The sequence below is a fragment of the Geospiza fortis genome, unplaced genomic scaffold (genome assembly GCF_000277835.1).
Source record: "Geospiza fortis unplaced genomic scaffold, GeoFor_1.0 scaffold130, whole genome shotgun sequence".
Classification (NCBI taxonomy): domain Eukaryota; kingdom Metazoa; phylum Chordata; class Aves; order Passeriformes; family Thraupidae; genus Geospiza; species Geospiza fortis.
Genome location: NW_005054300.1, coordinates 11,967,703 through 11,994,395, shown reverse-complemented (window position 1 = coordinate 11,994,395; position 26,693 = coordinate 11,967,703). Strand labels below are relative to the sequence as shown.

The following is a 26,693-nucleotide window of genomic DNA, read 5'->3' as shown; positions in this document are numbered from 1 at the left end:
TTTCTTTTATGCATGGGAGTTAAAATGGGTCAGCAGATCAGTAGGAGCTGGAAAAAATGTTCTACTCAGGTGCCTGCTAAACAGCTGATCACTCCAAGCTTGTGCTGATGTAAGAGAGTCTGTCCACCTCCTGTGGAGTTTGGCAGTCAGAAGACAACAGCAGCAGGTGCCATGCCTCTCACTGAGGTTTCCCTTAAGATGCTTCAGATCCTGAGCGCAGGTAAACTGGGGTCCTACCAGGTGGTATTTCATTCTGTTTTAAATGAGGCATCACTGAGATCCAGTACGGCCCTAATTTTCAACAGCCAGTTGAAGATTCAGCAGGACAGCTCTTCAGTATTCAGCAAGGAAGACAAATTTTCAGCAGGACAGTTCTTCAGTCTTCAGCAAGGAAGACAAATTTTGCATTTGTTTTTCTCAGCAGTTTGAGAAAATTTTTTAGCACTTTGTTTTGTATTATCTGCTAGTCTCTCTCTATGCTCAGCAGGTTATGTGCTTTCACTGGGTTAGTACATACCTTGTTGTTACAAGGACCTCTTGCTGTCCCATAACTTCTGTCCTGAAGACTTGCTCCTACTGACAGATTAAGTTCCTGTCTAGGGTTCTTAAAAGACCTGTATACATCTTTCTAAGGATTTTTTCTCAGTCTCTGATAACAGTCTGAACCCCTCATGCCATGCAGACTCAGCTGGAAGTGCTTCCTGAGTCCTTGTGCAGTTGGAAAGAGCAGCCTGGCAGATTGTTGGGGATGTTGATGACAGTATTTCATTCTGCAGTGCTGCTGCTTCCCTTGCATTTCAGCTGGGCAGGACTGAGCTGCAGAATTCAGGCTCAGGTCAAGGGGGTCCATGCGTTGGGAGCTTCGGGGCAAGGTGAGGCTCATCTTTTGTAGCAGGGAGGGTGCTGTCATACTATCCTAACCACAACCTGGGTGGCTGTTTTGTAACAAAGCAGGGCAAGGATGTTGGGTGAATGAGTTTGTGCTCATTGACAGTACTGGGTGGAACTCTGGCAGCAACGTGTTATTTTGGCTGAGTTTTGTTTTGCAATTCAAACCCTGGAACTGAACTAAAAGCACTAGCATGATGTAAGCTTGCTTGCCTTCCTCCTCCATCTGCAGAATGAAGTAACTTCAGTCACTTTTGTTTAGCATTTCCCAGATCTATCAAAAGTACCTCCTTTTCTAAACTGCATGTCACAGCGCCTCTGCCTTCTTCAGGTAGCAGGAAAGCCTAGTCCCACAGCATATTGGGGTGGCATAAAAGAACTAGTGTAGCTGTGTGATATTTACCAAAATAAAAAAACCTGCATGGAATGTGCAACAGAACTTTCCAGGGTAGCTTATAACTGGTAAAATTACTCCCTCCAGTGAAAACAGATTTGTCCAGTGGCTAGTAGAGCAGGTGTCCAGAATATCCTAGAATCAGCATCTACTTCTGTTATGCCAAAGACTTCCTTTGTTGAGAAAATGAATCTGTTCCTTTTTGCTATTTCCTTCCACCACGGTCAAGTTATCTTTCACAAAGACATGGTATTACGGGGAAGAACACAGCAGAGATTGTGCAGCAGCAGATGCCAGGAAAATTGCAGTGCACACTACATTAGTACAGTGGGTTGATGGTAAAACATCAACACTTCATAAAGCTTTTTATCCTGCACTCAAGGTTGACTTTAGAAACAACCAAGCTTTGTGGCCCTGCAGCCAGGCAAAGCTTGGTGCTCTTCACCCTGGTGGAATTCAGTGAAAATTCTCTTTTCCATTCAAGTGGTGGTCTGTAACAGAAACTCCTCCCTCCTTGCCAAGCTGTTTGAAGGTCATCTAAACTGGTTTCTGCAAAGACCAGGAATGTTTCAAACCCCATCTTCATTTGACCATCCTAACTTTGGACCTGAGCCAACTTCTGGATCTTTCCTTACTTTGCCTCTCCCTAGGTGGCATGCTTTCATTCACTAGCTGTTATTTTTACAGTATGGTTTTTTTTAATCTCTGTCATTTTTGTTACCTGAAGACAAACTATCAAGGGCTTGTTTATAATCCCCTGTTACACAGCAAATACAGCTTCCAACTGACCTGCTCTCATGTGATCCAGGCTTCTCAACAGACATGATGGAGATCAAGGGAGTTCTCTTTGGGTTGCATACTGTGTAAACTGTTCTCTCCTGTTGCATACTGTGTAAACTGTGTTTCATGTTGTGTAAATAAGTATGTTTCAAATAATTGGAGTGGGTGATGACTGCACAGCTTACTTTGGAGAATGTGGGGGTTTTTGTTGGCTTTTCTGGTTTGTTTTTGAGAGCCACGTGGGGCTAGGGTTTTTTGTTTGGTTGATTGGTTTGCGTTTTTTTTTTGTAAATAGTAGGGTAGAGTCTGACCACTCAAACATACATATTGTTTTCCATCACCCTTTATTCTGACTGTTGATATGTCTGAAATGACCCTCTTCCTCCACCTAAGTCAAACACACCTCAATATAAAAGGACCAGAACCTAAACCTAGATGCAGGCCTGAGTTTTGCTAATAGTGTCTGGTATCTGCTGTGGTAGATGAAATCAAAAGCCCACGTACAAGCTCCCCAACGTTAGTCTTTGGGATGTGGCAGTAAATGTGGGCTCCAGAGCCCTTTGTTTACTCTGATTAGAACTACTACCACTGCCATGTTCACACTGAGGTTTGGGATTGGTCTTCAATGAAATGGAATAGAGCAGCCTTTTCTGGCCCCTTAGCCAATATACCAAGTTGGAGTTATGCCTATTTTGGTTTACAATGAAATGCTTCATTTGGTGGGAGGTAAGTATTGGGATGCTGAAGGATTTATTGGGGAGGAAAAAGGAGAGCTTGTGTTGCTGAGTCAGAGTTTGACAGAGGGTCAGTGTGGGTTTATATGTGTAGGTATTTGGAGACCTTTGTTCTGTGTCCTTCGCTAACATTTTACTGAAAGAATCAGTAGTGTAAGCTTTGACCTACAGAATCAGTTTTGCTCTATGCCCTTCTGCAATCAGCAACTCTTGCCATCTGTGTTGCTTTCTAGGTCTCATTTGAATGCTGAGATGCTCGTCTTGCAATCATTTTCAGTACATTTTATCAGTCTGTACGTTTGGCAGCAGATCAATGTGTATTTGAGGAATCAAAATCCAGGGACAGGCTGCAAATAGAGACACATTGGAGTGTCAGTCATGAAAGCCAGTGCTGGTGACAAAGGATAGTACCAAGAGGCTTAGGGGCCTCCTTCAAATTATTTCCACTATTAAATTACCACTTGGTCTTGCATGAGGCAGCCTCCAAGGTCTGAGTTGAGAAAGTCTTTGTCCCAGTTGTTTGTGTTGTAGACATTGGCTGTGGAAGGAAGGGTGATTCTGTGCTGCAGTTCACCTTCTCACTAATGGGCTGCCCAGGCCTGGGGATGTGAGATACTCTCACTCTTCTAAAAGCTGCCATCACCTCCACTCCACAGCAAGTTTTAGGTTGCCAAGCCACACTGTGGTGGGGGCACTCCACTCTGGGGACACCCTAGTACTGCTGATGGCTCAGAAACTTCTTTGATGCCTCTTACAATGCTCAAGGAGTGGGCATATAATACGTAATAGCTATACAAGCAGTTGGTTTCCCCTTGTGTCATGTCAGGTATTTATGCTACAAATCTCACCTGCCAAGAGCAGAAACTTTAGCTGCCCCTTCAGCACCTAGCCATTGAAATAGGATCTGCCATGTCCAGTGCTAATGAAAATTTTCCTTCCTAGACAAGTGGATGCTGCCTGATTTAAAAAAACAGAAAAGTGCTTTTTCAAGTACTTTCACTGTAATTTAACATCCCTTCAAGGTCTTTCTGTCACTTCTCTTCTCAAGTGCATCCCATACCAATGCTACCCTGGAGTGTCACCTCCAACCTTTTTCTCCTTCCCTTCCCCAGCTCCAGAGCTGCAGGAAGAGACAGTGTCCTTGGTGATGACAGTGGCAGGGGAGTGACAGGCAGGCTGGGTGGGGGTGGCTGTTGGTGAGCAAGCCTAGTGACAGGATGGGGTGACTAAGAACCAGCTGGCTAATTAAAGCACAGCAGTAGGAGGAGCAAAGTATTTAAGGGTGCCAGAGAAAAAGAGAGATGTCTCCACAAATTTCTTACACTTCAGCAGCCAAGTGACTGGGCAACACAGTGAAAGGTTTTCTTAACTCTTTCGTGCCTCTCATGGAGTGAAATCAAGAGACTAAGAAAATGGCTCCATTGACTGAAAAGGCTGAATTGAGGTAAGGACACCAGTATGGTTTTTAGTCACAGTTTGTCACATCTACCTCTGCTAGACCTGCTGTGAGCTGAGCTCCCAGGACTTTATATGACTCTGGCATGTGCTAATATACACTGAGTGGGTAGGTCTGGAGGGCAGTGCACGCTGATTTTCAAAATGCTGCTTTCATTTGGATAGGTATTTCTGGCTGGTATTTCAGGCAAAAGAGGCAAATCAAGGTAGTCATTACGTGGGTTTGTGTTCTCATTAAGGGAAATGGGCACTTCTCATTAAGGGAAATGTCCTTACCTCCTTACCCTGGTGACTGGATCTTTCTCCTAATTATTTTAATGGGAAGGAGAAATTGAAAGGAGCTCCTGAATGCAGATTCTGAGGCAGCTACTTAAGAGGAAAGTGAAGAGAATGGATGTGGAATTCTCAGCAATATATGAATTTGTCACCTGAGGCAGGAGGAGTCAGAGGGAAGTAAAGACGAGGACTGGCTTCTGGAATGTAACTTTCTGCTATTTCTGGAAGCATTTGGAATGTCAGACTGTTGCTTCACTCATCAGTTTGGTTTTCTGCAAGTGTTTTCAGTAGTGAGTAGAGAAGCAGTCACTGTGTCCTTCTTTCTGGCGTGTAGGTGACTCTGGAGGCAGCACAGTCCATCAGGACTAGCAAGCCAGTGGCCAGTCTTCTGAGTTTTGCTGAGACCATTTTGTGTCTGATATCCAGGAAGATGAATTAGTCCCCTGGCAATTTTGCTAGCATAGCAGTGTTTCCAGGTTGGAAGAGGCTAAAGAAAATGACCTTGTCTCATTTCAGCTTGCTTCCAACTAGGCTTGTCAGAGATATGTTGGCAGTATTGTATGCCTGGCTCCCTGTGTGGTTTGGTTAGACTTAGCTCTCTGTGGTTCTCTGGAGGTTGTTGCAGTTGTTTGTAAAAGAGACCAACTCTCAAATGGATTTTTCTTATTTTGAAACTGTAAAAAGCAACCTGTAAGACTGATACTTATAAGGCCCTGCTACACTACGCCACATCAGCTAGTTTTGGATGTTGCATAGGATAGAGGCCCAAATCTTCCATCTTGGTATAAAATAAAACTATCACCTATATGTCTTGAAAAATATTAGCTTTAGCTTAGTGAGTGTTTGTACAGAGCTTTAGAACAGCTAATGCTAGAAGAGGTTGTAATTAACATTTGGTGTGGCTGCCACAGTGAGCACTCATTCAGGCCTGCACAATTCCTCTGCCTTACACAACTGGAAATCTCAGGATGTGTCTGGAATGGTGTAAGGTGGTCTGTAGCATTAAAGTATCTAGAGTATCTGTTTTATATCTCAAAGGTGCATCAGAGTCTTCTCTTTACTCTAATTTTTATGAAATGTTTGTAAACTGGATTTGAACTTTGACACTAGTCATTCTTTAATTAGTATTTCTACTTAATGCAACTTCCTCTTATTTACTACTTTACTGTTTGAGAGTGTGTGATAAAGGTGAAGACAGCCTTTGTAGTCTTTGTTATACATAGTCATGCAAGAGAAGCTGCTGGATGTTGTTTAGATGATCTAATTGATTTGTATTTATAGAAAGCCATTCACTGTAGTAAATGCAGTGCACTGTTTGTGTCCCTCAATCCTGCAGTCAGCTGAATGAGTTCATTGTTATACATAATTAGGGCTTCTGGAATTTGGGTCTGTTTATTTACAGCAATTGTTCTGCTGAAGCACAAGTGGCCCCATATCAGAGGTCTGCAGAGAGTTAGGTGCAGTACCCAGAGCACCCCAGCTGCACAGCTCTTACAAGTAGTCTCACAACAGCTTGAACTCAATGAATCCTCCATTTCTTCCAGCTGAAGTACAAAGGCAGCATCATCTTGGCTAGGTGCGGTCATTGCAGATTGAAAGATTTTCCTTTTGCAACAAAGGTAAATTGGGTGTCATGGAATTAATTACCCCCTACCTGTAAATAAAATCCAATTTCAGTAGTTGGGTGTTCCTTGCCCCAGTTCCTGTGTGAATCTCAGTTAAGTGTCCTGAACAGTCCCAGGTTGTGGTATGCTGTTGAATGTTTACAGCTTTCCCTGGAGCTGGCAGCCTGAGATCTGTGCCCAGTGAGCTCCCTTTTATAGGACATACATTGGCTTGTTTGTAAAGTGTTTCCTTCTATGAGATGTGATCATACATGTTGCAGATAAATCTGAACAGAAATCTCAACTGCTGCTGCTGTCAAAGGCTGTGCTTTGTGTCTTTTGCTAAGATGGAGATGACACTTTATTTAATATATCCTGGAAAATGTTGGTTTTCCTTCTGAAGTTTCAAAATGTTCATGTGAGTTGCTTGGGCATATGGGTGTGGCAGAAAGGCATTTGTTTCTTCAGCTGACACCCACGATACATGGGCCAGGGCTACTGTCACCATGTCTCAGCCACCAAATACTAAAGACAGAGGGCAGTCATGACAGACTCAGGAGGAAGTCAAAGCCCAGTTACAGTATATTTGGAGTCTATTGTCAGGAGAGTCTTTTGTCAGGAGAAGAAATGTTTTTGACTTTAAGGCAGGAATGTAAGCAATTTCTTATCCAGAGGAATGGTGGTAAAGTGCATGTCAAGTCTGCTGTGATCCAAACAACCTTCTGGATGGCTGTTTTTTCAACCCTGAGTCTGCAGCAGAGCAGGAGGTTGGTGGCTCAAGCAAGAGCCACCATTCATCCACACAATCTTCCAGGTATAAGTCAGTGTTTTTTAATGAAGGTTTAGTGGCTAGTATGAGATTATTCCAGTCTGTTTCTTTGCAGGGAAGTTCCTATAGACATCAAGTCGCTATCTGAACTAGCACTGATAATGGAATTCATTTTAGTATAGAGGTTAGAGGTAGAATGGACAAAAAGAGATGATTTACCTTTTCAGCCTTGCTGTTCAGCTGTTGGGCATGTCAGCTGTAAGCTTTGCTCACTGCCTGTGTGACGTTCAGTGGAGTTTAGACTTTGGCCTGCTGACCTTTTAAAGTCTTTCGCTATTTGCCAGATTTTTAATGAGATGGGTAGCAGCATGCTGGCCAATTTCTTTGGGAATACAATTGCACTTCTGAGGAAGACTCAGAGGTGCAATTGCTTTCTAAAAATGTGTGGATAGGGGTGAGTCCTCCTTCTTAAGGAGGAAGACCTGCTTAAACAGAAAAATTGTGCTGGTGCAAAACAATTTATCTGCAGCTGCTCATGAATATGATTTAGGTTGCAGATGAGAAACAGCATTCATGCCGTAAGTGGAATGAGTTCTAGAGCAAGCTTCCAGGAAGAGCAGTGGAGGCGGGAAATTTTAGCAGTTTTAAGCTGGAATGTGAAGAGTTCTTGCACAGGGTTGTATGACACAGTTGCCTGCAATAGCATGGGAGTAGGCTGGATGACCCAGGAGATTCTTTTCTGCTCCCTGCTCCACAAGTGGTGACCTTGAGCTGAGTCAACTCAGGTTGCAGTAGACTTTGTTTACTCTGAAGCTGACGACTGTAAGATGGCTTAGTTCAAAAGCATCTCGGAATTCTTAAAGCTGTAGCTCCTAGTTTACATTTCCTATTTAATTTTTGTTATTTAGAGAGGCACATTCCTTATAAATTGCACAAAACCTGGCACCTATGCCCCAGATAATTTAATTTGGTCGTTTGGAAGGCAACAGACACGCACTATATTTAAAGGAAAAAAAGGAAGCAGTACTGCATTTGAAATGTGCTGTGTTTGTTTATTGTAACAGCTGTAAGTTCAATTATTTATAAGAACACCTTATCCAAGCTGGTGCGTAATGATGCCATTTGTTTCATTTAGTAAGCTTTCAGTGCTCTCTCTCTGCTGTTTTAACACTTGCTGAAGAGTGTGTGGAAGCTGTTGTCTTGTATAGAATAGTGTGATTATTCTATGTGCACTGCTTGCTTACTCACAGGCTTTTCATGACTTTTATTCTTAGGAACACAATGTCTTCTGAAGGAATGACAGGATGTTCTTTGACCCTTAAAATAAAAATGACAGACAACATATTTCAGTATTCCAGAATAAGAGAATAATGATAGTTGAAGAGAGAGCGGATTGCCTGGGTTAACCTGAGCTACCTGCTCTATTCTAAGTTATTTTTTTCTTTTCACGTTTTATATGATGTGAGATGAGAAGTGCACAGGAGATGTGTTTTTCCAGAAAGTTCCTTTAAGCAGAGAAGCATGCTGGTGGGAGACACTGACTGCAGTGGAGCTCTTTGCCCACTTTCCAGATTTGGGACTCCATATTGCTGACATGGCTCATTGAAGAGGAGCATTTGGGTCAGGGACACTGATGGCATTGTGAGAAAGGGTCTGAGCCAGGGTGAAACAAGTGAGTGCTGCCAGTGATGTCTAAGACTTAACCAGGTGAAAAGTAAGTTTTGTCATTGCTAATCATCCTTTTAGTCTGAAAGCTTGCAATTTTTCTGATAGCCGCAATTCCTACTTTATACTAATATACATAACAATTTGATTTTTCGTTTAAATGCATCCACAAAGCACTTAAAGCTCTTCTTGCATTTAGAGAGAAAACTTTGAAAATGTGAAAAACTTGAAACTGAGAAAAATAAAGGTGTCTACATCTCAGGAATATAAGGGACAAGCACAATAAGTTTTGAATGTTCATCTCATGCATAGCAATTGGTTTAAAATGCTATGTGAGTCACCAGAGCTGTCAGTAATAACAAGGGAAGAAAGGAAGTTACTTTTCCCCACACTCACATTAGACCACCAAAAATAACGGCTGCCCACGGCTCTTAGCTGAGATACCAGTGACCTAAGAGCATGTGTCCTTGCTCAGAACTATTAATGAGCTGTTTGTTACCCCTGCCTTTGTAGGGGGAGTATTCAAACCTTTAGAGCATGTGAGATAATCCAGACAGGCTGTACAGAAGTGGTTGCCACTTATCTGCATTCCTCCTAAATAGGCTTCTGAACATGCTGCTCTCTTTTCCACACCAAGTAGGGAAGGGACTGCAGCCTTGGAGAAATGTGTTGGGGGTGAAAGGGAGGAAGGAAAAGTTAAACATCCGGCTAGAGGTAGGGCTGAACTGACAAGGAGTTGGTGGATGTTACGTATGGACATTGGCATGTTCAGGGTTACAGCTGCTGGCTTATGCCCTGAGGAATTCATTACCTTTCATTGTGTTTTGCATGTGTGCAGCTTTGAAGCCTTTGTTGCTATGTCTGTTGTTTCAGGAAAGGTGCTAATTCCAGTCTGGCAAGGATACACTGGTTAGCTGGTTGGAGCAGGGAGCTGAAAGGAGACATGTAGGGGTTTTGCTTTGGAGTACTTCTTCTAGTATTTTTCTTTTTTTCCTTGCCTGATCTGGCAGTAGGGAGTTCTCAGTTTTTAACACTGACATGAAGGACCTCGTTCTTGGTTCCCTTTGTAATGCTCCCTTGTGAAGTACTGCTGTGCATACTGTGTGTGTCTGAAGGAACAGCTGGGCCGTGAAAGTTCCTGAAGGGAGCAGCAAATGATTCCAGACCCACCTGTTTCCAGGGACAGCCTGTCTGCCCAGCCTGGCAGGCACTAGTCTACCTAAGGATGTACCATCCAAACATCCATAGCACCCTGGCTTACAGCATGTGCCTTTCCAGCTGGTACAGGCCAATACTTGGCTGCACTGGCGCCGTGGAGCCAGACGTGTTACCTGGCTGGACTGTCCATCTGATCCCAAGAGCAGCCCTAGGACTGGGATAGGCCTAATAGCACTTCAGTTTGTGGTTTGGATCAAGTATGTGGCAGACAGGTAGAATAACTCTCTAGCCCTGATGCAATAAGGTGCCACAGCATGTTCTCAACTCCAAACATGCACTGTAATTTGTCAATCTAAACAGGATTATTTCTACTTGTATGCAGCAGATCTGTGTGCAGATTCTCAGCTGATCAAAATCAGCTTTTAAATGGAGTTTCTGGAATTAGACCAGTGCAGGGACCTGGGATTGGTTACTCTCACCCTGAGCATGCTGAATCCATTGTGTGTGTGGGAACTTGCACTAAGCACGTGTTTGAGTGCTTGAAGGAAGCTGATTAGTTTCACAGTAAGTGAACACTGGATGCTTGTTATTTTAATTGAATTCTATAATTGCTAGTAAGTGTGGGGATATGTGGAAAAGTAATTTTCCAGATCCAATCTAGATCTAATGGGTTTGTACCCATCTTCCATTTAATATTAGCAATCTTCTTTAATTATTGCTTTGTTTTTTTCCTCAAATCACTTGTTGTAAAAGGTAATTTAATCTATTAATGCTAAAGTTATGCTTCTTTTTGGTGGGATTTTTTTCCTAAATGCTTTTCTTAATGCAGTGAAGGTCAGTGCTTTGCACTGTAAGCAATGTCAAGACTTGAATCAAAAAGGCCTGATTGAAATCAGAGTTTTATGGCAGTTGTGATGTCACTGTTTCCAAACAAATGAGACTTTTTAAAAGGGTGAAGCATGTGGTCATGAGTTTAATTGCTCCCTATTGTGGGAGGGGAAGTGTTGCTCTGGCATTGTAGCAGCAGTGGACCCTGCCTTTGCCCAGACATTGTAGCCAGTAAATCCTCTTTCCTCCCCTGAAAAGGTAATATATTGAATTATTTTTCTCCATTCCTTTTTAATCTTGCATACCAGAAGAAAGCATTGCAACCTCTTGGGGATGCTTGGAGTGGAAGAAATTCTGTATTGACTTGCAGGAGGTCCATGGGGAGGGCCAGTGCTGAGTTAAAACACCTGGGTATCAGCAACCTCCTCAGCTTCAGAGAGAGATTGTTCCTAAAGCTAAGATGAGATTTACTGCAGTGTTGCCCCTTATTGTGCTTTTCTCCTGGCCCATGGAAGGACTGTTTTTTATCCCACTGAGTTTAATATGTATCATTTTTCTATGGGTAGAAAAGCACAGTGTTGCTACAAATCTCCTTAAGCTGGATAACATTATTTTAGACTGCTTCTTTTTGATTTACTTGAACTAAGGCATCTTTCTGGAATGCAAACATACAGAGATCAGAAGGCCCATTATTACTAAGTATGTTTGTCCACATTTTCAGGCTGTGTCAACCATTACTATTTCAGGGACTCGCTTATAATATGAAATGGTAGAAATAAAAAGCAGATGCTGTATGGGCAGGCAAAATCAGGCAGCCTTTCTAGTTGGACTCAGTTTTTGTTGTTGACTGATTTTGTGCTGTACCCCCCACTTTACATTGTATTTTACTGGGATCAGCTTGGAGCTAGGCTGAATCCTGCTGAGGATTCATGAACCCACAATGTATATCTTATGTGAGTATTTTAGTGAAGGAAATACTTAAACAATTAAGTGTTGGCAGCTATTCCTAGGGTGGCTTGCTGGGGAGCCCAGATATTGTCTCATTTTATAGACTCATCTGTTACTATTCTTGCTTGTTGGGTTTTCTTTCCTTTTGAGTGTCTGTTGAACATGCTCATTTTATTCTGGCTGGCATGAAATAAATGCTGGTTAGGAAAGGAGATGCTTGAGGCAGGAGAACAAATTCAATTCCCTGAAGGGAATTTTCACCTCTTACAATGTTCCACTGCTGCCTCCAATTCATGTAAAAGGAAAAAAAGGAAAAGTATTTCCAACTCTGTTGTTTAGTTCCTTGTTTCCCCAAGCAATTTTCCCTCTACTCCTCAGTTTGGCCTTCTTGGTTTTGCATGATTTTGTGATTTCAGATGCATATTTCTATTGGTGTCATGAAAGCCATAAATTGTCTGGAGCTGCACTTGATCTCACTTTATTTGGGGCTAACTTTTTGGTGGGGGGGAGAGATGGAGATTGGAACGCAAAATTAAAGGACTTTTAATTCAACCTAGGACCTTTAGCGAGTTGAGCAGTCTTGTCAAACACACTTTTTTTTTTTTTTTTTAGAAATGCTCTTCGGCTATTCTAACCACCAATCAGTGACATTGAAACCTGTTTGCTGCAGGTATCATGTCCCCAGAGGAGTGAGGGCAGATAGGCCTCACAATTGTCCTCCACAGATTGGCATCACCATGAAAATTGACTTTTTCTTCTGATCCCCATCTGGTACTTTTTCTCTTGGGTTGGCAATTTCACTGCCTTTGGTAACAGGAGAATTAAACCTTCCAGCTTTCACCTTTCACTTACTGGAGTCTGATCCTGGAAATATCAGCAGCATTCCACAGCTGGAAATGATTGGTGCAGAAGTTATAATATGCATTTTAACAAGTGCATCTCTTCTGTATTGTTATATCTTTCAAAGGAGAGACTAGCTTTGATATGAGCACCAGATTGCCTTGAAATGTGGAAAAGCTCTAATTTGAGGGTTTTAGTTTAAAGCTTTGAGTGTCACTTTGATTTTGTAAAATTCTCTCAAAAGGTGATGCAGAGTTTATATATTAGAAACCAGTCAGACTTGCACTTTGCCCTTTATAGACTCTTAGACTTAAATTACTATCTTTCAATTTCATATGAAGATTAGTCTTAAAGTCTGGAAGCAGTGCTTGTATTGGGTAGAAATCGTCTTTAATTTATGATAATTATCAGCAAAAAAAAATTATATGATGCTTGACATGAATCCACTTGGCATTTGAAAGTAATTTTTTAAAAGAAACTACGACTGTTACCTTGACTCTTGTGGTGAATGTTCAGCATTGTGTCCAGTGCTGTCTGGACAGACATGGAACATAATGTAATCTTTCTGCCTTTCACTCTAAACAGACATAAACAAAATCCAGAAGTGGAAAAGGCAAGTCCCTCTGCCACAATGAGCTCTGGTAAGTCTGTGTTGTTTTCTACTTGCACTCATTGGTGTTCCTTTCTATTACTAGTAATATTCCTGTTTGTTTCTGATGCAATTATTTGCATTTGTTACTTGAATTTTGGCCCAAAAAGTAGCCAGAAACATCTTGAACTGGATTAGGTCCTGTAGCTTATTTCAGTGTGGAATATAAGAATTAAAAATTACTGATAACCTGAAAAAATCATCTGAATTTGATATATTTTAGTAGAGATGAAAACATTGTTTGACATATGGATAGGAAAAAATCAGCTGTTCAAAGAAAAACAGGGGACTGGGAAATGGGAGCTAGTTGGGTAGAGGAAAACTTCTGAGCTTGTCTGGGTGACAGACTAAAACAGGGTGAAAAATAAAGCAGATGCCAGACTTGAAGAAAGATCTGTAGGATCTGTAGAATAATATTCCTACTTAATTTTAGCATCTTAGCAAGTTTCAACTGGGGTATCATATCCTGGTTTTGGCACAACATTTTGAAAGAAATGTGAACTATTTGAAAAGAGTCCAGAAAAACATGACCTGGGAATTCAGTGTAAGTGCTGATAAGCTTGCAGGCTGGTAAGCACTGGAACAGGTTGCATTAGGGTGGTGCTGGAAGTTTGTAAGAACATGTTAGGCAAACATTTGTCAGGAGTGACAGAGGTAGATTTGTTTCATTCATGTTCAGAAATAGGGCTTTAGAGGAGCTTTGGAGCCTCTTTCTAGCACTGTCTCCTGTGCTTCCCTGAATTTATATGAGCCAGTTTTATTCGTGTCAGCTGAAGACCTTGTAGACTTGCAAAAATCTTTACTGAAAACAACTCCATTTTTCTTATAGAACATGAAGAAATTGATGTTGCAAAAACTGTTGTCAATGGGCTGACCAGCAATGGACAAGAAAAAGGTGGGTTAAGATCTCCAGAGACACCTCCCGAGCTCCTCCCGCATGTCAGCTGCTGATGTGCTTGATTTTCCCAGAAATTCACTGCAGCGGGGGCTTCCAAATGCAGTTCACTTGGCGACTGACACAAGAAAAGTCTTGTATGGCACCATGCTAGTAACAGCAGCATTTCTTAGCTCAACAAGTGTTCTTTGTCTCTTTAAAGTGGCAGGCTGGACTTGCCTCTTTGTATATTTTTAGTGCTGTGTTGAGGAAAGCTGTACACTACTTGTGAGCGCCTGCGAATCAGTTTCTTAGTGAGTTGAGACAGCATGGGTGTGTGGTGCCTGTGTGTGAACTGTGTTAACTTCAGGGGAGGTGAAGGTTTGAGTCTGGGATTAAACAGCAGGAACTAACCATTTAATTGATGAAAAAAATCTAAACAAACCAGTCTTCATGTTAACATCAGTGAGTTTGCAGTGTGCTTTATAGCATTCAGTTTTGTGGAGTGACTGTGTCTGTTTTGGCAGAGTGAAAGTATGTGGGTATGGACTGGTTTTCTGTTGGTTTAATTTCCTTTCTTTTCCTTTGATGCCTTTTTATAGTGGTTAGTATTTTGACTGCATTGTGGATGGATGAATTGAGTCAGTTTCAAAGCAGAACAGAATCAAGATTGTTTCCTAAGCCACAGGCTGTTTGATTTGGGTCCTGTTGTATTCACAAGGTCTCTGCTCAGGACGTATGGAAAACAGGGATTGATTTGATTTCCTCTTTTATTAAAAAAAATTAAAATAAGCAAACATATAAAATTAAATACTAATGATTTTACGAGTTTTGAAAAATTTCTGTTAGGCTCTTTGCCCAGGCTTTTGATGTTTGAGACCCTTTTCTAGGTTGTGAAATCTGTGCTCTCCAGTTTTGCTGGGTATCAAAAAGATCTGCCACAAGAGGGGGCGTACACACCACCCTGATGTCAATGCCTGCCTCAAAGCTGGCCCAGTGCTCAGTGTTAGTCTGTAAAGTATTAGAAATGTGGTTCCTCTTACTCCTGATTTTACAGGCAGGAGATGGCATGAAATATGACAAGACATTTATCATTTTCCAGAAAATACATGCAGGAAACAGGTTTTATAGAAGAAAATCCTGGCTCTGCAGAATCAAGAACACTACTCAAATTATGCTGGTAGAGTCATGATATACAAGATGTTTATCTTGGCAGCTCCTGTTGAGCTTCACCTGTGAATAGTCCTGCCTTTTTCGCATTGACCCCTCTTTGTACCCATTGGTTTGAACAGTTTTGTAACAATTGCTAGAATTTTGCATAGTGCTATGTGTGGTTTTCCCCAGTGTTACCACATATAGTATAATTAGTGTGCTAGCTAATGAAGTCAAGCAGAATCTCTTCAATTTACTGTTTATATGGATGGGGTTTTTTTTCTGAAATAGCTATATGGATGCTACGCTTTAGCATGGGACCTTTTTCAAGATTATTCTACTTCCTTCTGTTGTTGAACTTGTAAAAAAATGAGCCATGAAATTCATAATTAATGTAATGTGGCTAGTTTAATGTTCTTCTCTCAGCCTTTCAGTACTTGGTTTGGTTTTTTTTCACTTTATTTTGTTTTTGCTGAACCATATTAATGTTTGACTTAACATTTCTATTTTTGCATGTAGTGTACCTCAGTTAAATGATGACACTAAAATTTTTTGATGGCTTCTAAAAACTAATGCTTCCAGATTCTTTTTGCCTGCAGCATAGTGGCAGTCAGCACTAGTTAGTTAGTCCATTCAGTAAGCAGTTCTGTATGCTGCATAAAACAGACACATCCTGAATTAGGGCAAATGAAGGGATATTTTTAACAGTTGCATCATTGCTCTCTAGACTGCTTTTGTATTTGAAATTTCCTGCTATTGTGTCTCCAAGTACGTTAGAAAATTTTGTGGCATGCTTCCCAAGCTCTGTTCTTTCCTTTTTGGATGTGCCATTTACACTTTTGTGTTTGCAGCTGTTGACGTCCCTTTATGTACACGTTCTATTTCTGCCGTTAAAATAATCCCTGTGAAGAAAGTGAAAAGTTCTCCTCACCTAGTGCTGCCTACAGGTATCTTCTTTCCTCCCCTGCCATGCCTTAGTTAGCCATCATTGTCTCTCTCCCTTTATCATTGTCTCTCTGCTTCACCCACATGCTTTGGCTTATTCTCAGCTTCATGCTCCTCTCACTGCTCCCAGAGCTGCAGATTTCATTGGTAGGTAATCCAGTTAGCTCTTATGGCACAATACACTGTTCTCAATTATGCTGCTCTTCTGCAGACCTAGTTGTGTCTGCTTGAATCTGGGATCATTGTAAGCTCTTCTACTAATGCTCGATTATGAAAAATATTGTTATTATTATTATAGACTCATTTTGAACCAAACTCCTGAAGAACCAAAGAATGTTTCCTGCATATCTTTGGTTTTTATGAAAACAAATGGTTCAAGCATAGTTCAACATTGATGGTATGGTTTTGTTTTCCTGTACATGCACGGAATTTAATCCACATGTGAATGAGTAAGGATGTTAGGCTGTCACCCTCTCCCCAAGAGCATGCTTCCCCACTAGAAGTACAAGATTATGCTTGTACTTTACTGGACAGTCAGACTAGTAGTGTAGCTGATACTGCTTGTCTCTCCTAATCTGTCACACATGTGCTTTGTTGGACTAGTACAGTGTTCATGTCCTGTTTATTACTAGCTGCTTGATTTCCATACTGAGCAATTCAGATTCTTGTTTTCTGTCATTTTTGAGGGAATACATCATTCCAGACATTTGTTTTCATCTCCCAAGGTGAGATAGTCTGGCAAGATTTTATTTTCGAATATTTTCAAAGCATTTAATTTTTTTTTTAATTCAGCATTTTTTTTCTGACTCTTATTCTTTTGGTGCAGTATACAGGTTTAATCTTTAATCTGTTGTATGGAAAAAAAAAAAGCATTGATTCCCAAATTTGATTCTCCTCCATTGTGATGAAGATATTGTTTTGGCATGTCATACATGTTGAGCTCTGCTTCCATTTCTCTCCAGTGCCTGTGAAGCAAATGTAGGCATAGGTTTGTAGGAGGACCCTGCACTCTTTGTGGATGTTTATATCAGGCCCAGTGACTCCCAGCATTGTGTCCATGCTTTACAGTTACAGCACTCTTAAAATTGGAGTCTTGGAGCTTAAACCTTTGTCCTTGGTTTGAAAGTGAGTCCATAGAGTCCTTGGGCTCTGTGTTGTGATAGCCAGAACTGCACTCTTGGGCAAAAGGAATCCTGACACTACCTGAATCATGCAAAAATCAATCAGAGAAGTCAACTTCTATTTCACCAGGAATGTGGGTGACCTTAAGCTGTGATCAGCTGTGGTATATTTAAGGATGAAACACCTTTTGATGTGTCTGGGTGGATAGTCTTTCCCCTCACAGAGGCTGCCTCAATGCTACCTCAGTTAGCTAAAGGCTGAACTATAGGAAAGCATCCTCTGATTTCTTACTTACTCCATCCTTTTTATAGTCCTAAGTATGGGTCTAAAACTGTGCTTTTTGTGAAATCCCTAAAGCATTGGAAGCCTATGTAAGGGCTTCAACAGTGGAGATTCCAGAACAGAGGGGTCTCAGTGGGAGCCAGGAGTCTGGCATTCATTGAGTTTCTCTTCTTATTGCCATTGTTCATCTGGCATACTGATGTTTCCCCATATTGTGGCCTCACTGGCTGTGGTTTGCATGGTTTGCAACCTTAGCCAAGGTCTTACCACGGTCTCATGGCACTGTACTAACGTGGGTTTGGTGGGGCATTGCCCTGCTGATATCAGCCAGGGAATACTGATCTGCGCAAGTATGGGCTGTTGTCTGGACAATAAACAACAGCCTTTGCCCCCTCTCTCCAGTCTGAAGGCATCATTTTTGTTATAATAGCAGTTCCTGGAGAAGAGCTGCATCCTTCCCCATGCAGAGATAGAAGGATCCTCAACCCATAAAAACAGAAATTATTGTGTTGTCACTTGTGTAATGCATCATGCACTCAGTACCTCTTCACACTTCCTGTGCAGTCATGATAGGGCTGGTGCCTCTGTGGAGGTAAGTGAAGTCTGATGGCAGCTGCAGGGTCACTAATAGTGCGTGAGAAGAGGAGGTGATGTGTTTTTCTATGGAAATAGCCTAGAGAAACAAGACGCTTTTCAGGCTTATGATTTCCAGAGGTATCTTAAAGGAAGCAACTCTCCAGAAAGATGTTAAGTAGGAGGAGAAAGAGAAGTAGCTTTGAAGTACTGGTTTGTTATTACTTAATAGGATGACAGGAGGAGAAAACCCAGATCATGGACTGAAATACACAAAGGTAAGCCTGCACAGAAGCTGTGCTGAATTGTGTCTCAGCAAGGATTCTGGCATGATCTGGTATCTGATCATGATCACAGGTTGCTCTGAATAGGCATGTGTTAAATCTCCTACTTTCTGGGATTTGGGTTCCTTTGTTAGAAGGTGAAACGCTGCAATGAAGTGGGGAGATGGCAGGGAGGTGACTTGCAGTGCCTTGCCTTTAGATCGTATTCAGCATCGTTAAAAGATTTTATCTTCCAGTGGTCAAAACTTTGGGGTTTTTTTCCTGTTTCAGTCCTCCACAAAAGGCATTTTTAAGCTTTGGCACACAAAGTCTGTGCATTATGTCACTGGGACATCCCTATAGAAGAGCTACAGGCATAATGGAAGACGGTCCTTGCTTTGTCCAGTATCTCTGTACAAAGTAGAACAAATATAGCAAATGGCCCTGTGACCTTTGGTTCAAACACTCCTTTCTCCCCACCGCCCCTTAGCTCTGTTGCACCAACTCAGAAATTAACTGCTGCATTCATCGATTACATGAATATAAAACTGCTTTGATTTCTCAATGCTTTAAATACAGAGCTAATCTTCATCTGCACAAACATTACTAGATTGATTCACCTGGAGGCAGCCATGCTAAAATTACTCTAGCACTCTGATGGCTCCTGATAGCTTTGCATCATCCCTTTCTATGTGTTTCTTCTGTGCATGTGCATTTCCTATAGAAATGGATCCCACAAAAGTCTGCAGTGGAAAAGGAGCCGTAACTCTCCGGGCAACTCCATCCTATGAAGGGAATCGGAATGTCACTTCACCATGTCCTCAGGATGCTGAGCAACCTGAAAGTAAGTGGTGGAAAGTTAACTGACATCTGTTACTCACAGTAACCTCAAGACAGGTCAGTCCAGGATCTTGGGCTTACTTTATAATTATGCTTTAAAGCCCAGAATTCCATAGCATAGTTGGCAACCTCTTGCAAGGACCAGACCAGTAGAGAGACTGACTCCTAGTGCCGGCTTCATGACTGCTCAGTCATTGACTAACATTTGTCAGGAGCACCAAAAACTCTCAGTTTTCTTTTTCCCCTCCCACCCCCACTGCTCCCAGGGCAGCCTGTGTCATCTCTTTTTACGCCAGGCATGAGGTGGAACAGAAAGAAGCTGAGCAGTGCTGCTGCCCCTGCAGTATTCAGCTGTGTTGTCAGGGAAGCGAGCAAAGCGTCCCCCAGCCGGACAGCGTCGCCACAGATCTCTGCTGCCTTTCAATAGCAGATGTGTAATTACTTAATTGTGGGAGACAGGCACAGCATAGCAAACCTGGCCAGTGTTGTGGGGCTGGCAAAGAGGATGAGCTCCCAAAGGCAAGATGCTGTTAAAGGGGAGGGGGTAAAACGTGCTCCTGAAAGCAAAGCATACATTGTTTCTGACTGTATTGCTGGAGAAAGGGCAATTCCATTAATTCCAGTCCTAATGTGCCACTTTCTGCTCTGTCTTCTCCTGTTCTGCTCCTCCCATGACCTACCCTCTTTTTATGCTTGCCTTTCTCTCTTTCTTCACTCCTACCCCCTACTGTTGCCTCTCGCCTTTCTGTTGATGGCTTCATAAATTGCCAAGAGCTTGAATGGCAATGGGTCCATTACTATGGAAATCAGTTCATTAATACTTCTTTTGCTGACTCTCTCAGTTGCTTTATGAAATGTACTTTGGAGCTGGAAGAGCTTTGTGCATATAACTTAAGCAGCAAAATGGGTACAGGGTGGGGAGGAGCCCAGTGAGAAGCAGGTAAATATGTGATAAGACCACTGCATGTAGCTGCGGGGACTGGCTTGTAAAGTGATGATGTATCTTATTACACCCTTCATGCACTTAGCCTGCAAAACTTGATCTATTTGTTGGTAATCCTTTATCTCAATCACATATAGTGATATTGTTAAGGATAGCTATGTCTTCATAATCTGAATACAGGGTCCCTACATTTCCAGTAATTTATGGTGTCTGGATGTCAAACTGCAGCTTTAGAAAGTAGCTAGCTGGGCAGCCTTTTTGCCTCTGAAGTAAGAATGTCAATGAACAATTGTTTCTTCATTGCTCTGAATGAATTGCCTTGTGTTTACAAAGGTCAGAAACAAGGAGGACATCATGTTTAGGGCTGGTCTCTATGGTAATTACACAGCCCTGTCAGAAAGCATTTTATGTGTGAAATGAAGTAGCTTGACTCTTGACTTCAATTGGTACATGTTTTCTGGAAATGTAATGGTTTATTTTTTCCCCCTTTCTTTTCCTCTATGCCTATCCTCCACCCCCACCTCCTCTGTACCTCCTTTCTGTGAAACACTTAGGTCTGGAGCCAGAAAACTCAGAAACAGGTATAAACTATGGCTGCTTCTGTTGTTACTTCCGTTGCTTATTGGAATTATTTCTTGTTGCCTGGGGGAAAAAAAAGAAAGGGGGGGAGGGGAAGGAAGAAAAGCGTCCCCTCCTTTCACTTATCCTGCCACTGGAGGGAATCTGTGATCTGAGTTTTCTTTCCCCTCACAGATGATTGGAGGTCGTCGTCTAACACTGATGCCAATGGGGATGCCCAGCCATCTTCTCTGGCTGCCAAGGGCTATAGGAGTGTGCGTCCAAACCTCTCTTCAGAGAGCAAGCCACAGGTAAGCCTTTCTTCTCTGACCCTGAGGTGATCATCTGGGTTCAAGCACTGAATTCATGATCAGGAGTCCTGGGCTGAACTCCAGACTTGACTGCAGATGGGTAAGTTGCTGTGCCTCAGCTTTTTCTGCCTTTAAAATGGGGGCATCACCGATGTCAGCAAAGTGTTGTGGAGCTCATGTATTCAGGCACACCACACTGTTTCCTCAGTGGATGAAGGAGGAGGACAACGCTATTTGCAAGAAAAAAGGTGAAGTAACCATCTGTAATTATTTTGTGTTTTATGCTGCTTTATTTCCTAGAAATTGCTGCAGGCTGAAATCAGAATTGCACCCTACATTAAAAATAAAATATTGGGGAAATGCCTTTCAGTTTTTACACTGTAACTGACAGAAGCCAGCAAGGGAAAGGTTATTTGTATCTGAAGGTAAATGGTTGAAATCAGTCTGCTAAGAGGAGTGCAATGTCATCTTTAGGAAAGAAAACCCTTCATTAGAAACTGGATTCTTGTGTGAAACAGAGTCCCTTTAAATCCCAGTCCCCTATCAGTGTGACTGCTCCCATCATCAGGGTCCCTTTAGCAATGCTACAGACCAGGTACTGTAAGTGAAAGTGGGAGAAGGAACAGCTCCAATGAAGGTGTGGAAAGGAGCAGTGCCCTAAAGAGAGACCCATTTCTGCTCAATGCTTAGAGCTGTCCTGTTGCCCTTTCCTGGTCTTGTTGATGAACAGAATGAGCACTGACGTACATAATACTTCTTACAGAAGTCTAGAGAACTACTGTTCAAACTGAGCTGAAATAGAAGAAGTTCCAAAAGGAATGAACCTATTCAGAGGCAGAAGCCCTTTAGAACAGCACTAACCAATCCACTTCTTCACTCCCTTATGCTTCAGGGAAAGGGTGGGAGGGGCAGAGGGGCAACATGAGGACAGCAGATTTTGGAACAGCACCTGTAATTTTATGAAACTTTTCTACAGCTCTATCCGTATAACAAGAATAGGTACTTGCCTCAACTTGTCCTATATGGATGACTTTTAAAAGATGTCTCTTTCCAGATTTGAATGTTGCAAGCTGTTAAGGCATCTTCATTATCTGGTTTTGATATTTTTAGCAGTGGTTTAGGCAGCCTTTGCCCATAAAGATATGACAATGGGGGTGTTTGTAAAACCTACTTTCACAGTCTCCAAAGGGTTAATTTGCAAAAATCCAGGGAGCTGTTGTTCACCAGGTGGGTATTCCCTTCTTTCCAGTAGATCATTGTTTTCAGCTACTGGCAAAAAAAGCAATAAATAAAATGAAACCTCTGTGTTTTAATTTTATCTCAAAACAGTTTGGTTTTCAGAAAAAATTCACTGTAATTGCAAATGCAGTAGGCAGATGAATTGGACTTAGCAAGCTATATGTTGCCAAGTACCAGAACCAGTAAAGCTTTTCTTATTGTTTACTAGAAGCAGGATTTCTCTCTTGGTGATCTTGATTCTGGAGGCAAATTCTGATGATTTCAGTTCCTAAAAAAACTGTAATTTTTCTGGTCTTCCTGAAGGCATTTTCAGGATGGAAAAATCCTAAAGAGAATTGAAGAGCTGGCCTTTAGAATGGAGAAATACTCACTTTTTACTTAGCCAGCTGTAGTAGGCTACAGCACTCGCTTGATGTCTGCTTCCATTAGCATTGGTGAAACTGGGCAATATTCATTTTTCAGCAGTGCACTTAACATGCAAAGATGGCCTAGAACTCTGAATTTGGCTTCAAATGTCCCCAGTGCTGGGAAGTGTTTAGTTATGCAAGCATGAGACTGAATTTAGTTAGCCATGATGTCAAATCTTGACTGAGGCTTTCCCAGGGCATGGTGAGTGTAGCTGTGCGGGGCTCTTGAAACAACACAGTAGTGAGAATTATTGAGAGCAAAGAGAGAAACACATAGGCAGGGACTTGAGGGCTGGGTTAAGTTTGTGTGCTGCAGTGACCTGTGCTGAGAAAGAATGTGTGGGATGATAGATGTGAGTGAGTTCTGCACTGGCCTTCCAGATACTGTATTTGCTTTTTATTCTTGCTGTATTAAAACCTGCTTAACCCAAGTCTAATGATCAAATTCGTTCTGAGAATTTAATTTTTTTCCTTCCTTTTTCCTTTCATTTGATGCTGCTTCCTCTCTCTTTCCTACCTTCTTGACTCTGCCTGATCAGGCTCCTCCCCGTCCTCCTCTTCCCAAAGAGGAAAGCTTTGCATGGCGTCCTCGCACTGACACTAAAGTGACCAACCTGTTGCCAGTGCCCATCATGGATTGTGTGTACCTGAATGCACCCAAGCCTTACTCACAGCGTGCATCACCAAACACCAGTGCACGCTGTTATTTGTCATCACCCACCCCCTACGGGGCTGTCCCCAGTGGGAAGCAAGGCTTGCCAGCAGGGCATTCTCCCTCTTCAGGCCCCAAAGATGAGGTGCATGCTGGGCAGCCACTCTTGGAAAGTCACTCCTCATCAGGTGCATCATCCATACAACTCAACCCTGTCAGGGCAGATCCCAGTAGTAAGGCTGGAATGAATTCCAGTCATGAGACGAAGGCGGATAAAAAGGTCAGCAAACTATATGTAGCTTGTTTATCTAACAGCACTTGCTCAGGCACAGCTCAAAATTCCACTGGCACCACACATGACCCAGCAGCCAGCACCAGTTTGGGCGCTGAGCTCACTCAGGCACCAGCCACCAACATTGTTCCCTCTGTAACAGACACTGAAAAGTCTCTTCCTGCTGCTCCTCCTCCTCCTATTCCTCCCAGGCCGTACTTTTACATTGTCCTCAGCAAAGACGCAGTTAGTTATGGTGCAGGCCAGCCCTCCCGGACTCAGCCATCACCTCCGCAAGCTGTGAGGGACAGAGTGCTAGAGCCCCAGAGCACAGCTGCCACAGAGGACAGGATGAGAAAAGAGCCTTACCTTACTCAGCAGCGACAGCCACCATACAAGGCAATGGGACGCAGCATGGTACATGTTTTCTCCATAACCTTGTTTTCTTTCAGCTGAGCGAACAGTTCTTTAATTCGCTACAATGTTCCCTTAATGCTTTATTCCCCTCCTACCTTAATTTCTCAGCACTTGTTGTGCTGCCCTGAGTCTTGTGGTCTTTTACTTGATAATATTTAACACCCCATATGTGTCCCCCTCAGTGTTGATCTGTGTGTCTGTGTATGTGTGTGTGGTGTTTGTAGGGAGTTGGGTTGGACTGGTGAGGATCTTTCTATTTTAGGGACATGTAAAAGAAACAAGCTCTGTAATGTATAATGGTTAGAGCTTCTCAAGTGATGGTGAATGCTGCACTGTTCTTTGTTTGAATTAGCCTTACTACAAAGAACTGGAGAAGAGGGGTAGTGAGGGGAAATAAATATTTTTGTGAAAAAACATTGTGTTCATAGAGGCCAGGGCTGCAAGCCTGAAGAAGTATGTCTCCTTAAGGAAAGATGATCTTTGTATCATTTTGGGTACATTCCTTGCATGACATGATATGGCTGCATTAGACTAAAGTAACAATCTCCCCCAGTGCATAACAACACCTTGTTTCCAACAGGATGCCACTGCCACCACCTCAGCTCAGCCTGGAGTTATAGTAGTCCCCCTCCTTCAGGTTAATCCAGACAGACAACAAGAAGGCAGTTCCAGCACTCCACCACCGCCTCTGGTTCCTTTCGGGCAAGGCTCCATACTCCCTGAGATTGTTCCTCCTGGCTCACCCTTGACTTTTCCAACTCTAGACGATTTCATTCCCCCACATCTCCAGAGGGGCTCCCACCATAACCAAGCACCCTCCACATCTGGCACATTACCCTCTGTTTACCCGAAACTGCCATTCTTCTCATCACCACCTTCACTTGTCCCTCCAGTCACGGGGGCTTTGCACAGGGGCTTGAAGCCTGAAATCACTGGAGTCATCTCACATACAGTAAGCTTGCCAAGTACCCTCCTCGCCCTTTTCCTAAATTTGTATCCCTGGATTAAAATTACTTTCTCCTTGCAATACTAAACTTGAGGGAGGAGTGATGACTCACTCCCTGCCAGCAGCATGACAACTGAAACCATGTTTGCATCCTGTACTAGTGCATGCAGTTTGCCTGCCTTGTGCAGCTTTGAACTTTCTTTTGACTTCTTGCAACGTTTGGCTGTCTCCCTTTACGCCCATTCTGCTGGGTGATGTACACCTTGAGTCTTCACAGGATTTGCTCAGAATAATGAATTCTGCATAAACTGAATAGCTGCAACTAACTGATCTTTTCAGGCTCTTTTTATAGCATCCTTAATTGTGTTTGAATAACATTTAAAGCAGCAACAGCACGCCAGTTAAAGGTTAGGGCTGGCTTTCTGTTCCAGTTGGAGCCACAAGACCATATGGTCTCCACACAAATCCCTGATAAAATCAGTGTAAGATTGCTGCCAGTATCCAATGACCTACAAGTTATAAGATCAGTTACTGTACTGAGTCCTCCAGGCATGGAGGTGCTATGCAATAGATTAGGCAGAGAGTGTTTCTTCATTTTGCAATTGCTTGTCTTTGAAAAATTTTAATAATTCAGTCCACAAGAGCTGCAACTTGGAATTTACTGTGTTCTTCTTGAGTTAGATTTTGTTTCTCTTTAAGCTCATCACCTTTTTAAAAAGTCCTCAAGGACAAGGAGGAAAAGTGGCTCTCAGTTAAAATTGCAGAAGAGGCAAAAAGTACCTCCTTGTGCTTATGGCCAACTTTTTTTATGCTTGCTTATGGCGACAAGGTAGAAGTTCAGCAGAAAATGCATTCTCTCATGATGATACTTACTCTGCCCTTTGACTCTATAGGGATCTAGCAAACAGGCAAGTGGGCTGGGGGAAAGTAAAAAACAACCAAGGACGATCTTTTCAAAAGTTCTCAGCATTGGCCTTTCTATTTTTATTAAAATTGGTAGGGTTTTTATTGCAGAGAGCAATGAATGCAAGTTTGGATCTGGTGTTTTGGTTTTTGTTTTTTTGGTGTTCTTTGTTCGTTTGTGTTTTGTAGGGGTTTTTTGAATGTTTTGTGGTTTGTTTTTTTTTAATGGAGTCTATCTGCAGATTCCAGAAAAAAAAAAAATCAGGAGGCATCCAAATCATAGAGGAGCAGTTGAAATTTTGCTGTACCTGATTTTCTCAAGATGAGAGTTGAAACATTTTTGGACATGCTTACTTCAGGCATGTAGTCACTGAGCTGTTTTCCACAATGATTTAAATGGTCTTTGGTCTTTGTTCACCCTCTTTGGTGACTTCACTGGGGCTGCTAAGCCTATCCTGATCCAGCATCCCTCTTCTTTGAGGGATTCTTATTTGTATTTCAGTTATCAAAGTGAAGCTCAAAGCCAATTCCCACACTTTTCCCTGACTCTTCCTCCTTTTTGCTAATTGCATTGTTTGGAATATTATTGCAGTCAGCAAAGTGAGGCTGGTCTCTCTCTAGGGGACATCTGTTCCTGAAGACCATTGGTTATTTTCTGTTCCCATTAAGTGTCTATGGCCTGACCAGCTGCTGCTCGAAGCAAGATCACCTTTATCCAACAGAATAAGATTGTTCTTCCTCATTTCCCCTCCAGGCTGGAGAGGCTGTAGGTGCTTGCAGTTGTCACTATGATTTATCTTTGAGCTCTGGTGCCAGGCCTCACTTTGGCCCCTGTTCAGTCCCTGCCTGGTGCTGTAAGTCCTTTCGTCTGATGCTGGTGTGAATGAAGGGCACTGACTCGCAGTTGCACTTAGCCAGAAAAGCTGGAAGTAGGGATTTTTCTGGAGCAATATTCTGGGCATATTCAGAGGTTTTTTTAATAATGATGAAAATACCCTTGAATGCTC

At 42.3% G+C, this 26,693-nt stretch overlaps 1 protein-coding gene across 50 annotated transcripts in view; it reads left to right on the top strand.

The window, feature by feature from the left end:
- The window catches only part of SORBS1 (sorbin and SH3 domain containing 1), a 121,523-nt gene that overhangs the window by 45,588 nt on the left and 49,242 nt on the right, over nucleotides 1–26,693 (top strand). For 8 of the 50 annotated variants that reach the window (XM_031063160.1, XM_031063093.1, XM_031063116.1 and 5 more), the window contains exons 1-7: nucleotides 4,103–4,240; nucleotides 12,925–12,980; nucleotides 13,818–13,883; nucleotides 18,924–19,043; nucleotides 20,537–20,563; nucleotides 20,736–20,851; nucleotides 24,418–24,789. In XM_031063160.1, coding sequence (XP_030919020.1) covers nucleotides 4,209–4,240; nucleotides 12,925–12,980; nucleotides 13,818–13,883; nucleotides 18,924–19,043; nucleotides 20,537–20,563; nucleotides 20,736–20,851; nucleotides 24,418–24,789 — 789 coding nt within the window. In that variant the 5' untranslated portion in view covers nucleotides 4,103–4,208. Of the gene's footprint in view, nucleotides 1–4,102; nucleotides 4,241–12,924; nucleotides 12,981–13,817; nucleotides 13,884–15,865; nucleotides 15,962–18,923; nucleotides 19,044–20,536; nucleotides 20,564–20,735; nucleotides 20,852–24,417; nucleotides 24,790–26,693 lie in introns of those variants that run through there. The other 42 variants (XM_031063162.1, XM_031063106.1, XM_031063132.1 and 39 more) reach the window with 8 other exon arrangements.